Genomic DNA, 14,065 nt, shown 5'->3' on the forward strand with positions numbered 1-14,065 from the left:
TCTGTTTTCATTAAACAGACCCCGGTACCGGTGTGCATCGTGTGCATCACACAAATCGTGTCTAATTGTGTTTCGTTTGTTTGCATTTGGCCGGGACTGCAAACCACTCCCGTCCGTACGGGTGGTAGAGTCGAGCCCGGTGTGGACGATAAGGAGGAAGAAAACCAGGAAAGGAAAAATCACGGCAACACTTACATCTTAGGTCTAGGGTGTTTTTGAATTCGTCCCAATCGTGATGGCCCGTTGGACTTCGTGCGCAGGCACGCCCCGGTACTCGTGCACAGATTGCGCCTTAAAGCGTTTGGTCGCTGGTTGGCGGGTATATAAGCACGTGCAGTCTGCCACCGGTTGTCGCAGTTCTGTTGAGTGACTTGCCGGTGTTTGAAGCAGCGTACGCGTGTGTCGTGCCGGTTTGTGTGTATGTTTGTGTGATTGGAGCAGGGATCTCTATAACGACCAAACGAAGGTGTGAAGCATTAGCACACGATTACTGGACATTACTATAGGGGAAACTGCGCTCTAACTACTAAGTTCTTCAAATAGTGTGTATTTAAATGAAATGTGGCAACTGCAGCAGTGGGAATCCGTTATCAAACTACTTATTCCACGTGTCAAATTCAAATGTTCAATATCAACCGTTTTTAAGGCTGTTCTAAGCTTTTTTTTTGCACTTCAGTTTACTTGTTCTATCGTCCATCTTTTTTGTACATAACCGTACCTCAAGTGTCTTCAAATTTTCCATCCTATTCCCTGAGATAGGAAAGTTGTGCGTAGAGAATAAAAAAAACATCTTTTCCATAACAGCGAGCAGCAGCTAGATGCAAAAACGGCGAAGGAAAAAGATTAACATAATAAGCTCTAATCTTTTACATCATTTATGCAGACACTCTATCAGAATGCAGCTACTCTCAACTTGCGCTGAACAGTGCAAAAGATAATGAAGGTTGATTTATGCGTTCGTCCAGCTGCAGTTCGTACATTGTAACTGGACAGCTGTAATGCCCGGGAAAGGCTTATAGAGCTTTCTTTCGTGTTTTTTAAAGAGTCTTAAGTGATTTTTTTGGCATACACTTGCAATATGGAGGTGGTACAATCAACTCTTTGGATTGTTAAAGAGACCTGGTTAATTCATAGAACTGGAAATCTAGAATGGGACGGTTTGGTGGCTGAGACGATAGCGGCGCAAGTCTACACACGTCTGGACTGGAGCTCAAATCCCTTCCGGACCAATTCCTTGGCTATTCAGCAAGTCACAGAGCGCCAGAAATGGCAGGCCGAGACTTTTCGTGGTTGTAGTGCCATACAAAAAGAAAGACTCCTGGAATATTGGGGAACGATAATCAAATCTGATAAATGTTCAAAAACATCCGCAAGCAATATCAAATCTGACGTTAACCTGGAACTTGGACTTCCACCTAAAGTGGAGTTGACTCAATAGTCCCACGGAATTGACCAACGAAGAATGTCTAGTAGAAGGTATAACATGGTTGTGAAGTCTCTAAATGAAAGTTGAAGGTCCCGAAAGGAATGAATCTCGCGAGATATAATGCCTATATATCCTCAAGAGTTAGGGTGGCTCGGTGATGGATGTGACAGCGGCGTCGGACATCACACCGGCAGGACCGAGGTTCAAATCACATTGTGAGGACTTGACTATCCAACTATATGCGGATGTCTTCTTCTTCTTCTTCTGTGGCACTACAACCTCGAGAGGTCTCGGCCTGCCATTTCTGGCTTTCTGTGACTTAATTTTACCCGTAGAAAAGTAGTCAGCCTTTCGTACGGGGAGGCGGTCTGGATGGGATTTGAACCCCGGCCCTGCCGTGTGAAGACCGGCGCCGCTGTCGCCTCGGCCACCGGGCCGCCCCATGCGGATGTCTAGTGTCTCCAGGCATGGCAGGCATGACCTAAGAGGTCTTTAGGCCAAGAAAGAAGAAGAAGATCCTCAAGAAGTATAGTCAATATATCCTAACAAGTTCGGGTGTAAAAAGACGAAGAAAACCTATTCTTTAAATTCATAGAGATATACATGAAGTTAACGAGAGTCCTGAGCTCTGTAACATCCAACTACTAAAACCTTACATTATCCACCTCCCTAGGATCAAAGTCTGTACCAAAGTCTCTGTATCTGTATCCACGGCAAACACTTAACACATGTCAATAGTGTACATCCATTCAGCTGCATCCGGCAGAAAGCATCCTAAAAATACAACGCCCCACCAAGCTATTACCAGGTCCGTTCAATAGTCGTAAATGTGTAACAGCACTCGTCCGTGCATCCGGCAATCACGTGTTCTCTTACGCGTGCGACATTTCGTCCGGACAAACATCCATTTAGCTCGTCCTGCGTTGGCGATGAACACAGTGCTCTAACGTGTGTTCGGGGCCAAATCGGAAGATGACGCAGAAGAAAAAAAAAGGCAACACATGCAATCAGCTTATATTTGTCACGCCTCGTAACTACCCGAAAAGAAAAAATTGGGACTCCATTTGATGAATGCTGTGTAAACATAGTTCCGCACTGAACCGTCGTACAGTGGAGCAATTGCAGGCAGTGTGAAGACCGTTAAAGGGATATTGCACAAGGGTGTGGGAGAAGTAATGGGAAGCAGGAAAAAATACTTTGGACGGTTTATAGTGCCTCCAAACTTCATTTAATGGCAGCGTCATTTCAGAAGTGTTAGATAAACTGTTTGAGTAAGCGCTACCCGTGGAGACTATCGATGTGGAGTTGAATCGGTTCGAATTGAACCAGTTTTTTTGGACGCTGATGTTTGTCAATCAATAAAGCTTTCTAGGATTCGACGCTTAGCTGAGTGAGGATTTTGAAAGCCTGATTGCAAACATCAACTTCAACATTTATGATACTTGCCTATTTCCTCTACGATGTATATCGGACATTTTCATCAAGGATTGCCAGGAACTGATGCCTATCGCTTTAACGCTCTTTCAATTTGCTTTTCTTTTTCAATGCTCTTGACAACCGGAAATGCATGTCCAGAATCCATAATATCTAAGCCTACGTTCACCGATACCTAAAGTTCCAGTCCGGACTAGAATATATTGTATCCAAGCGTTTAATCTCTCGCTGGACGCTACATCCAGAGCCATGAAAATGTATCGCGGTCTGCTTTGCGTGGCCCTCACGCTAATGTCCGCGCTACACTGCAGCTGTCAAAGCTCGGACGAACGCGTATTGGCAAACGAGCCCAGCTATCCGGAGCTCGACCACAGCAAGATACCGATGGCGAGCCTGAATGGATTGCTGGACACGTTAGAGCACGACAGCCGGCAGCTAGGTGGCAGCAACCCGGAAGACTACGAGACGGCCGATAGTCTCGCGGCACGGCTTGGCTATCCACATCTGAACGGTGAGGCCAAGCGAGGCTGGGGCAAGATGAATGCGGCGTGGGGCAAACGTGCCGGTTCGCGGAACTCTGGTTGGACCAAGTTCGGTGGTAGGTTTGGTTTGACAATTTCTGGCAAGGACATGGTAGAGATATACCTTTTTTTACATTTACAGCGGCCTGGGGCAAACGAGAACCGGGATGGAATAATTTGAAAGGACTTTGGGGCAAGCGCGCTGACAAGTGGGACAAACTGGCATCGGCTTGGGGCAAACGGCAGGAAATTAGTCGAAGTTATTAAACAGCGACAGCAGCAGCAGCAGCAGATTTATCAAACCATGTGTATCTCCATGCACCTGAGCCTAGTAGTTCATAGTTATTTGTAGGATATTATATCAACTCTATACTACCAACATGACTGTTGCCAGAAGAACTCCCCACTAGAAAGCAGCTTCTTCAATGTTTCATCCATTGTAGCTGGTGGTTCCAAGGATCGTGGTCTGAGCGATTGGAGGTCCCAGGTAACCGATGCAGCCAGTACGATTTTTGATCTCGTTATCACCAACTTCACCCCAACTCTTACGCTACTGTAAACGTACCAGGAGCAAATGTTATCCTGAAACACACGCACACACACACACACATTTACAGCTATTATTCACACCACAAGAGGCTAGTTGGATAGTACTCGCTTTAATCAATCTTCCCGGTGTAATGTAACAATCAACATTTTATCGTCAGCAATTAAAGAGAAAATTAAAGTTTGAAAATCAATGTACATGTGTAACGAAACGAAACAAAAAGAGTTAGAAAAATACTACTTAAGGTATTTGGCCTATACATCTTCTTTGGCACTTAGACTTGACTTTTTACCCGAAGCAAGATTGGCTCGGCTGAGACCGGGGTTCTCTGCCGTACACGCAACACATAATATCACATTTACGAAAATCTCGCCAGATTGTTATAATAAAGCTAGAAATCAGAACGAAAATACGTAGTGTGACCATCTGCACCAGCTGCAAGCTCGTTTCGGGAAACGTCCTATAAAATAACATCAGGAGCATCACTCCGCCCCTACCGGTTGTACTACATCCGCAGTTTGGTTTTTAGCAAACAGTCTTGCAAAATAGACATTTATTGATTTGCTTGTGTCACTGTGTGCGCTATCCGGCCGGTGCTGGCGGTCGTGGCGTGGGATTAGTTGTTTCGCCTCCAGTTAAACCCTCCCGGCTGGTCTTCCGGTAGCGCGACATAGTTCGGGTCCTCCGTCGCTTCGTCGAATAAAAGTTTTCTGCATCGAAAGAAGAAGAAAGATTAGCGACCTTGGTGAGACACCGAGCAGCCCTCACCTCGCGCAAAACTTACAGGATGCGTGGCGTTTTAAGAAGCTTCATGCCGCCCGGCTGATTTGGCAGTACGTCCTCGAGGAAGTAGTACGTGTGGCCCACCACGATACCAATCAGATCCACCCAAATGGTATTACCTATTAGCACGGAAAATCCGAGCAAAACCCATGGTAGGTATGGTGCCTGCAAAGTTACGGAAAGTCCGGGAAACAGTTTAATTTTAACACACAAAAAAACCCGTAACTCTGATTTGAAATTACCTGAAAATTCAAAACACCGAAAAAGTTCATCCTAACGAACGGATTCCTCCGGGACCAGACGTACACCAGCATAATGGTAAAAGCTTGACCTAAGAAAAGTAAGTTAACAAACAACGCACAAATCTAACGAATCGTTCATGTAAGGAAAGTTATGGGACTGTCTATTAGTGTGTACAGTTCGTTGAAGCCGAGGGAAGGTGATGTGCAAACTGAGTCATAATGAGTGAATGAGTTGAATCTTAGCAATAACTGAGATGATTTAAATCATCACTTGGAGTAATTTCAGCTCACTTATGATTTAACTCTCCGTGTCGGCTAACCACTCACTCACTGTGTTTAAACTTCCTTGTCATTACAACCTTCAAAGGTCTCGCCATTTCTGGCTTTCTGTGACTTGATGTTACCTGTAGTAAAGTAGTTAGCCCTGCGTACGGGAAGGCGGTCTGGATGGGATGGGTGAGTTAAATCACCACTGAGTTATTAAACTCATGAATGAGTTAAAACACAGTGAGTGAGTGGTTAGTCGGTACGAATAATTAAATCAGTCGTCGATATTTAGCTCTTAAAGAGTGAGCATAAGATTGAACTCACTCTTCTAACTCATTCACTCTAATTTAGTTCACGTTACTGGGTGGTTGTTCCCTTCACTAGTTTCAGCACAACGGAATATACTTAATTAATATAAGTATTTTTTTTTTTGGTTTAAAAAGGATACCACCAGCACCGTTCCGCCAAACAGAAACATTGTAACAAAATCGGAACTTCTCCCACGAAACGAGTTTTCCTCTAGCATCCGGCAATAGCTGTAAGTGAAAGAAAGGGAAGATAAAAAGTTTCAACATCATTCAGGAAAAAACCCTTCTACCATCATTAGCCAGGCCAGGCTTACCGGAACGTGAATATCATATTAAATAGGAAATTGAACCCGAAGGTACCGAAGAACAGAAACGTTGTGCAGATACGCCATAGCTGGTAGTGTTCGAAGATGAGCTTTGGATTAAAGTACAGCTGAAAGGGTGTGACGATATCGAGGTGCTGGAATTGAAACAAAAGACATACATTAATGAGCTGTAATAATCCGGCCGACAGGTTCGGTCCGCTGGTATATATATGATAGCAGCTTCACACGGCAGGACCGGGGATCAAAACTCATCTTGGGCCATCTGGGAATCAATAAGTCTAGTGAGCCAGAAATGGCAGGCACGAGAAGAAGAGGAATCCGGCCAACAGGAGGGAATAATGCACAAAGGTTGTTTTAGAGTTAGCCAGTCATGAACCTGTACTGTAAGTCTTGTTCGGCCACTACCAAAATAGGATACTCTAAAGTAGCCGGACACTCCATCCATGCTACGGGGGAACGATCCGGATGGGATTCCGGATACGAAGGTCCTAGCCGTTGTGAAGACCCCGGTGCCGCTACCGTCTCGGTCCGGTGACCGTACCACCTACCACGGATAGTGTTGTGATGATGCATGCCGTCGAGTAGACGCGTGTTACTATCGGTATTTGAAGATATTCTTGGCGAATGGTTTGGTATGCCATTGTACATCCTAAAACGAGACAAACAAAACAAGTGTTACCGAATGTCCGAGACCTCCACCCCCTCTACCCCACCGGGCCAAAAGGTACTGGGTGTTGATGTGTTGTCACATTCTTTATCAACACCATCGACCCCGGGGAGGATTCCCTTTTTTCCCCCCGAACATCTTATCTGTAAAACAAACAGATCCAGTGCTTGTGTGTGTTCGCACGGTGACACGGTGGGTTTTTTCTTGTTACCTCAACGCGAGCTGGGGACACGAATGGATCTTTCGTTTGGAAGAGTGACGGAAAACTAGACGTGTGTTACATGGATGGATGGTGCAGTACGCGAATCAAAATAAGCTGACTGTGCGCTCTGCTGCTGGAATCATTTCTGTCGTGTACCAATCGAATGTACGGGGGCTCGATGACGTTTCTGTTTTGCTTGTGTTCCCCGTACACAACGCCACCGGTGACAGGCGCTTAACTGTCAAATGGCGGCCGTAAACGGGAACGGATCAAACAGGGAAGCGGTTATAAATACAGGGTTACCCAGGCCGGGTTCAACATTGTAACGCTATATGTTAACAGTATAAAACGCTAGTCCGATATCTTGTACATACAATTCAACCTCTTTAACCCTTCTCAATACGGGAGAGACAAAACATACCATAAAATTACAACTCGACATTGGAAAATACCTTGAAACCCTTTAAAAGTGGTAATTAGGAAAAGCGCCCGTTTTATCTATTTGGTTCATCCAATTTGCTTCCATGATCACTACGATCAAAGCTTAATCGTCTAGGGGGTCTAGGCTTCTCCGGCCGACCGACCGTGATCGATTAAATATAAAAAACTGCCATTTCTTTCTTAGTGGCAGTTAATGTCGGTTCAAATGTTTTTGAAAAAAAAAATCTTATTGCAGGCATTCAGTAGCCATCTTCCTGTTTCTGATAATGCGATTTGCTTAACGACTCATCCTAGCATCATCCATAAACGGCCACGTGTCTTTCAAATGGTTCGAACCACGTTCGATCAACCGTCTAACGGTAAAATACCGTTACTATTCTTCTACGCATCATCAAATACCAATGAAAGATAGCTCCTATCACCTGTGCGTCCCTAACCCGGATCCCTTTTGACCTTAATAATCAGATGCCCCTTCCCGCAGCTTCGAATGTGCTTAACGTTGGCGAATAAAAATCAAATCGTATGATGGAAAGTGTTGAAAATTCGAACGTTTTATTCAACGCCACTTGTTACTCCCGGTGGTCAGAGAGAGAGAGAAAGAGTGAGAGAGAGTGAGTGAGTGTGTGAAGCTCAATAAATAATTACAGACATTTTACAGCTCATTCAAAACAGCAAGCAATTGAACAAAACAGGTAAAACAAAAAATAAACACTTTTCACTCCTCAAACGTGAGTCGTCCCGGGCCGTGATTCTTCATGTATCGGCGATACGCCTTGTACCGTGGATTGTCTGCCATCTGTTTCTTCTTCTCGTTCTCCTGCTCCACCTTCCAGCGGTCGTAGTTCGACTTTATCCAGAGCTGTTGCCGCAGAAACTGTTCCACCGTGTCGGACTCGATCGAATCGAACTGTACTGCGGTCAGCCGCATATACTTGCGTATTAGGTACAGCTGCTCTTCCCGCCCGTACGGTTGCTTTAGCACGTTAAACTTCCAAACCCACCGGCCCGCCCAACAGAGGTAGCGCCCGATCGTGTACGGCAGCAGGAACAGCTGTATCCAGAGAATGTCCCGTATTTCGGGCTTCGCGTACGCACCCTGAATGTCCATATTGTTCTCGATCACTTTCCGGATCTGTTCGTCGTGTTCCTTCTTCTGTTCCGCCTTCGACAGTTTGCTTCGGCCGTGCTTTCCGTTGCTACCCGCCACCCCATTGCTGCCGGATTGATTGATCATCTCCAGCGCTTTGTTGCGGTATTTGGGCAGCGACATGAAATACTTGATCGCCGTATCGTACCGCTGCCATCGTGTCACGTACTGGATGCAGGAAATGATGCTGATCGTCACCACGATCACCAGCCGGACGTCGATCTTTGCCTTCCGGCGGTAGTACCGGTAGAAGTGCGCATAGTACGCCTGCGGATTGTCCAGCATGTAGTTGTAGTCATTGCGCGATTCCTCATCCTTCAACACCTCGTACGCGGTGGCTATCTTTTTGAACGATTCCTCCGCCGTTTGCTTCTGCTCGACGCCGTGATGCAGATCCGGATGATACTTCCGGGCAAGCTGGCGGTACGATTTGGCTATCTCCTGCTTGGTGCTTTCGCGCGACACGCCCAACAGCTCGTAGCAGTTGTCCGGGCCGCAGTAAAACTGGTCCAGGTAGTGACCATCGCCGGTGGTAGCACAGAATCCGAAAATTATCAAGCACCAACCCAAAATTTGTGCTGCCGTCGTCATCCTGTGTCCGGAGCAAATCCCGGATGGTCGAAACATCACGGATTATTCATACCGCCCCACTGTTGACAGGTTGGATTGTAAACATGAATGCGTTTATACGCTACAGTTAGACACTTCCAGTTTTGCGGACAATCAAGGTGCTATTACACGGATAGTGATGGATGTCTGTGAATTGAATTTGATTCAAAGCAAATAAAATTATCACTTCGTTATTCATTGCCATAATCGATCGTTACTGAGTACAGAATGATTTTGTTACAAATTTGGCAAAGAAATACCGAAAATTGTGAATTGTATACAAAGAGCTTCTCATGCACAAACCAAGTTTCTACCGATAACTTTTACGATTGACTGGAAATTTTACTCATATTTTCTTCTTTTCCACTATTTAAATAAAGATTTTTGCTTGAAAAACTTACAAAACGCAATATAAGCTTTAGTTGAAAATTAAAAATTTATCATATCACGTAACGTGTAAACAGCGCATAATCTGCTGCTCAAGCATTGAACTCGTATTGATAATTCAGCTGACCAGGGTCGATTGGTAGCTTTTTTAGCGCTTTTCTATCGGTGCACCGCATGATCCGTGCTGTCTGATTATCCGGCCCGAGGGCTCGAAGGCTCCACGAATAAGCGAAACCAAACTAAACAAGTTCAGCGACGCTTCGGGAAACAACGCGCTTGGAAATACTCCTGGTGGAACGCGCATCTCGCACTTCAAAGAACGCACATTCAAATCAACGACGGTGTTGCTACTATCAACCAATCTGCATCCAGTGCCAACGGATCAATCTCTGTGTGTGTTTGTTTGTGTGCGACCGTATTTCTGTTTAATCCTGTGCCCGTGTTGTTGCCCCGGTGGTTTCCCCGTATTCCACAGGCTAGAAAAGCCATTTTTGTTTCATTCATTTTGTGTCTGTTGCATTGTCGCGGAGTACGGCAGCATAGTTTCATCATGAGTATGCCCGATGTTATCGACGTTCGCGCTGAGCTGAATAGCGAGCACGTACTGGACGACTGCGGTAACAGTGACCATCTTGCACACGACGTGAACGATGCCCTCGGTTCGCGAAAGGGCCAGTAAGTACATGGCCCAGACCTGCCGTTGGCAGTGTATCCCCGCATGGTTTGAATCGAATCATCTGTGTGGCTTACTCCTTTGTGTTCGCATCCTTTCAGCGAACTGTTTGACCATCGCATCAAGGCCCGGATGCCCGTCGAGCGGTACGCGTCCGACTACAACATGAACCACAAACGACGCGGGCTGGCGTTGATTTTCAACCATGAAAACTTCGACGTTCCCCAGCTGAAGGCTCGCGCGGGTACGAACGTGGACTGCGAAAATCTGACCGCCACGCTCAAGGGCCTAGACTTTGAGGTGCACGTGTACAAGGACCTGAAGCTTCGCGATCTACAGAAGGAGGTCGAACGCGGTAAGCACAAGCCATTCTCCTTTCCCCCGGCACCCCTGCCTCGTGGAATGCGCACAAGCGCCAGCTGTTGCAGCGGCAGCATAAAAACCCAAACAAAGACTCGCCAACCAAGGGCTGTCATGCCCATGCATGGATGCATTCAGCATGAGCTACCTTATATGAGCGCGTCTGTCTCCTCGGATATTTTTAAGGGCATGCGAATCATGCTGCCAACGCCGATAGCACGGGGTTCCCATATCGGATCGGTCGCTTAGTAACGCATGGTTTTTTTTTTTTTTTGGTTTCGTTTGCTTTACTTCTAATTTTATTTCATTCTCCTTTTCTGGTCCGGTACAGTGTCGCAGATGGATCACACGGATGCCGACTGCATACTGGTGACGATCTTATCGCACGGCGAGCTCGGCTACCTGTACGCAAAGGACTGCCAATACAAGCTGGACGTCGTGTGGTCGTTCTTCACGGCCAACCACTGTCCCACTTTGGCCGGCAAACCGAAGCTGTTCTTCATACAGGCCTGCCAGGGTGATCAGCTGGACGGTGGTGTGCTGCTCTCGTCCAAGGATCGCACCGAAACGGACAGCTCGTCCTCGATGACGTTCAAAATACCGACGCACGCCGACTTCCTGATCGCGTACTCCACCATACCCGGGTTCTACTCGTGGCGCAACACACAGAAGGGTTCCTGGTTTATGCAGTCGCTGTGCCACGAGCTGAACCAGCACGGACGTAAGTACGATCTGCTGACGCTGCTCACGTTCGTAACGCAGCGCGTGGCGTACGATTTCGAATCGAACACGCCGGACATACCGATGATGCATCAGCAGAAGCAGATTCCGTGCACCACCACCATGCTAACCCGTTTGCTGCGCTTCGGGGAGAAGAAATCGTTCTAAGCGCATCGCGCTATCGCTCGCAGCATCCACGGACGGAAATATCATAACTACACGACGATCATGGTGCAGAGAGAGAGATAGAGAGAGGAAAAGGAAAGCTGCCATGTCTATTAAAAAAGCATATTTTTTACATTTTTTTTTTCTCCATCATTTAATTCCACGTATCTTTAGGAGTATTAGATTTACCATTCCCGATGCGGCTCGATTTGCCTAGGTGTGCAAAAAGCTTTGCCGGATAGTGAAGGGAGCGCAGCAGCAGCAGCATCTATGTCTGCATCTTTCGAATGTGAAAATGTCTTTAATATGTTACGAAAACCCTAATAGCATTGTCTCTCATTGGGATGCTGCCATTTTCATCCCTTTTTGAGCGTGGGATTGTTCCGACATTTCCATCCACTTTAGATGCTCCGTGTGCTATGATTTTCTATAAGTTTTATAAGCTCACCCACCACCCACCAATGGCCTTTTCAAATCAAATTGATCTCCAAAAGCAAAAAAAAAAAAGCAAACGTAACGTAACTGTGTGTTTCTCTGATGCGCATGAAAACACTTCGAATACTTTAATCATTTTCCAACGAGCTAGTAATTTAAGTGCTTTCTGTTTTGTTAGACCAATTTCCACAAAACAAAGACAAAATTCGTTTTTCGTACGTTTTATTAAGAATAGCTACTTAGTTCAATTAAAAAAACAAAAAAAAACGGGAGAAGCATATTAAAAGCGTAATGTGCGTTGGCAAACACACAATCGAATCAAATCGTTCGGAATGCGGCACCGATGTGATAATTAATTGGGTTCCCTTTTAGCTACCGAAGACAATTTTAACCTCTGCCTGTAAACAAATAAAAAACACCCCCCCAAAAAAAGAAATGTTTAGGAAGGGCAAAAGAAAAGCTTAAAAATCGGTTTTGTAAGAAACAGAAACAAAAAGCAGACAAAGAATGTAATAAAAAGCAACACAACACTGCACTTGAAAAATGAAAGGTGATAAAAAGAGGGTGAAAAAGAAAAGACAAACAAAAACAAAAAGCAAACAAACACGCGAACATATATACATATTTACGCTATTTACACCGTTTATAGGTAGGTTAGGCAGACGTTGGGAAACGATTCTAAGCGCGATTTAGGGAATAAAAATGACGCTCTTACCTCACGTTTTTGTGTCCTTCTGTGTCCACTCTTTCTCTCTCTCTCTCTCTCTCTCTCTCTCTCTCTCTTATCTACTTCAATGCAAAAGAACAAAGTAGTTGCAAAATGTTATTTACCTTGCGAGATTTTACAGCTGAACACGGCGACGACCGCCCTTCCGGGCTTTGTGGTTTTTGTGGGAAACAGTCTTGCTTTTTGCCAGCTTCCGTTGATCTGAAGATATGAAGGTTTTTGGCCGTCATAATTTCTCGTTCTCGTGGCAGCCCAAAAGCCACAGCGCAATCAGTATCGTGTCTATTCGCGCGGGTAGACAGAGTAATCAGTTTTATCACTTAATTACAATTACAACCATTAAGTGAAACTGATTACTTACACGACTAGCCGGGCTGGAAAAGAAAAGCACGACAACAAATCAATGATGTGTGGCTCGCACTCTAGGAGCATAAAACATACAGTGTGTCAAACGGAAATCGGGACACCATAAAATTGAGCCATCGAGCTGGATTTTGAGAGAACGAATTTTCTTAACCTTCTTCCTTGGCACTACAATCTCGAAAGGTCTCTACCTGACATTTCTGGCTTTCTGTGACTTCATTTTACCCCTAGTAAAGTAGTCAGCCCTCTACGGACGGGGGAAGTGAACTGGTAGGGATTTGAACACCCCGGTCCTGCCTTGTGAAGACTGGCGCCGTTAACGCCTCGGCCAACGGACCGCCCCTAAACTAGGGCTCGAAAATCATCATTCTCCTTTCGCGCTTCTCTTTCTACATGTTTCAGCTATCTACAAAACCAAAAACTGATTGAAAAATCGGTTGTCAAACGACCAAAACTGGACAAAACTGTACAGAAAGTCTGAATTTTATGCAAACCAGGCGGAAATTCCGGTGAACACCTTTAAATCGAGCAAGGTGTCCGGTTTTTCGTTCGAGACACTGTACTGTCGGTGTCGTCAGCAGGCTCACTAACCTTGTGCGTACACGCCGGGTAGCATTGGAAAAGGTTGTCGCGTCCCTGTTAAGGTCATATGAATGTTACCGACCAACCCAGGTTTCGTTCGCTGTGCTGCAATCAAATATTGATCAGCCGTGTCTGGAGGTTTTGTTCGTTTTTGCTGGAAGCATAAAACCATTAAATGATGATACAGGGAGGTTGGCGAACGTGCGTACGGCTCGGAAAGGGAATTAACGACTGTTTCAAAGGAGAAGACGGAGGGGATTCGGTGGGAAACTCGTAATTGCTACATGATGTTAAATGCTTACTCCCAAGGTCACCAGTAGTGTTGGGTCAAGTAGCTCTTTTTAAAGAGTTTTTTCACTAACATGTGAGAGGTGAGGCCTCCCGGTAGCTCCGCACCCTCTGAGGGCGAAAAAAAATGAAATCGAAGAGCGCGCTCAGAGCCCTCATTTTATTGAGGCGAGGCCTCCCGGTAGCTCTCGAGCTCACTACCCAACACTAGTCACTACGTTCCAGAACCGTAAAGTCGGTAGCTAGGGAGTGTCCGGGTAGGCCTCCGCCAAGAACACCTGCCTAAAATAAAGCGTAGACGATACCGCTCAAGGACGAACGAGAGATGAGCTACAGAGGAGCAATTCTTACTTTGATAGACACCTGCAGTAAAGCAGATAAAGGAGATACCGAAGCAGAAGAGTCGAAAGCATCCAGCCTGCAAGATCATAGGTTTGCACCAACA

At 45.8% G+C, this 14,065-nt stretch overlaps 4 protein-coding genes across 7 annotated transcripts; 2 read left to right on the forward strand and 2 right to left on the reverse strand.

Annotated features, from left to right (window-relative positions):
- Nucleotides 1-272: 272 nt before the first annotated feature.
- Nucleotides 273-4,187, forward strand: LOC118506414 (prothoracicostatic peptides). 4 transcript variants are annotated; one of them, XM_036043528.1, is made up of 3 exons: nt 273-466; nt 3,002-3,458; nt 3,524-4,187. In XM_036043528.1, the coding sequence occupies exons 2-3, from the start codon at nt 3,110-3,112 to the stop codon at nt 3,646-3,648; spliced, it is 474 nt and encodes a 157-aa protein (XP_035899421.1). In that variant the 5' UTR covers nt 273-466; nt 3,002-3,109; the 3' UTR covers nt 3,649-4,187. The 4 variants fall into 4 exon arrangements, with proteins under 4 accessions (XP_035899421.1, XP_035899395.1, XP_035899412.1 ...); XM_036043502.1 differs by having other exon boundaries at nt 348-418; XM_036043519.1 differs by having other exon boundaries at nt 351-410.
- A 258-nt stretch (nt 4,188-4,445) lies between these two features.
- On the reverse strand, nt 4,446-6,963 carry LOC118506392 (derlin-2). The gene is made up of 7 exons (XM_036043439.1): nt 6,733-6,963; nt 6,403-6,503; nt 5,843-5,988; nt 5,669-5,756; nt 4,954-5,076; nt 4,713-4,876; nt 4,446-4,638 (listed from the first exon to the last, which is right to left on the reverse strand). The coding sequence occupies exons 2-7, from the start codon at nt 6,493-6,495 to the stop codon at nt 4,545-4,547; spliced, it is 708 nt and encodes a 235-aa protein (XP_035899332.1). The 5' UTR covers nt 6,496-6,503; nt 6,733-6,963; the 3' UTR covers nt 4,446-4,544.
- A 722-nt stretch (nt 6,964-7,685) lies between these two features.
- Nucleotides 7,686-8,958, reverse strand: LOC118506288 (dnaJ homolog subfamily C member 25 homolog). Its single transcript, XM_036043215.1, has one exon. It carries the CDS (start codon nt 8,936-8,938, stop codon nt 7,880-7,882), a length of 1,059 nt encoding a protein of 352 aa, XP_035899108.1. The 5' UTR covers nt 8,939-8,958; the 3' UTR covers nt 7,686-7,879.
- Nucleotides 8,959-9,502: 544 nt separating this feature from the next.
- Nucleotides 9,503-12,380, forward strand: LOC118506336 (caspase-like). Its single transcript, XM_036043319.1, has 3 exons — nt 9,503-9,982; nt 10,082-10,335; nt 10,672-12,380. Exons 1-3 carry the CDS (start codon nt 9,858-9,860, stop codon nt 11,226-11,228), a joined length of 936 nt encoding a protein of 311 aa, XP_035899212.1. The 5' UTR covers nt 9,503-9,857; the 3' UTR covers nt 11,229-12,380.
- The last annotated feature ends 1,685 nt before the right edge of the window (nt 12,381-14,065 follow it).

Source organism: Anopheles stephensi, chromosome X, assembly GCF_013141755.1.
Source record: "Anopheles stephensi strain Indian chromosome X, UCI_ANSTEP_V1.0, whole genome shotgun sequence".
Taxonomy (NCBI): domain Eukaryota; kingdom Metazoa; phylum Arthropoda; class Insecta; order Diptera; family Culicidae; genus Anopheles; species Anopheles stephensi.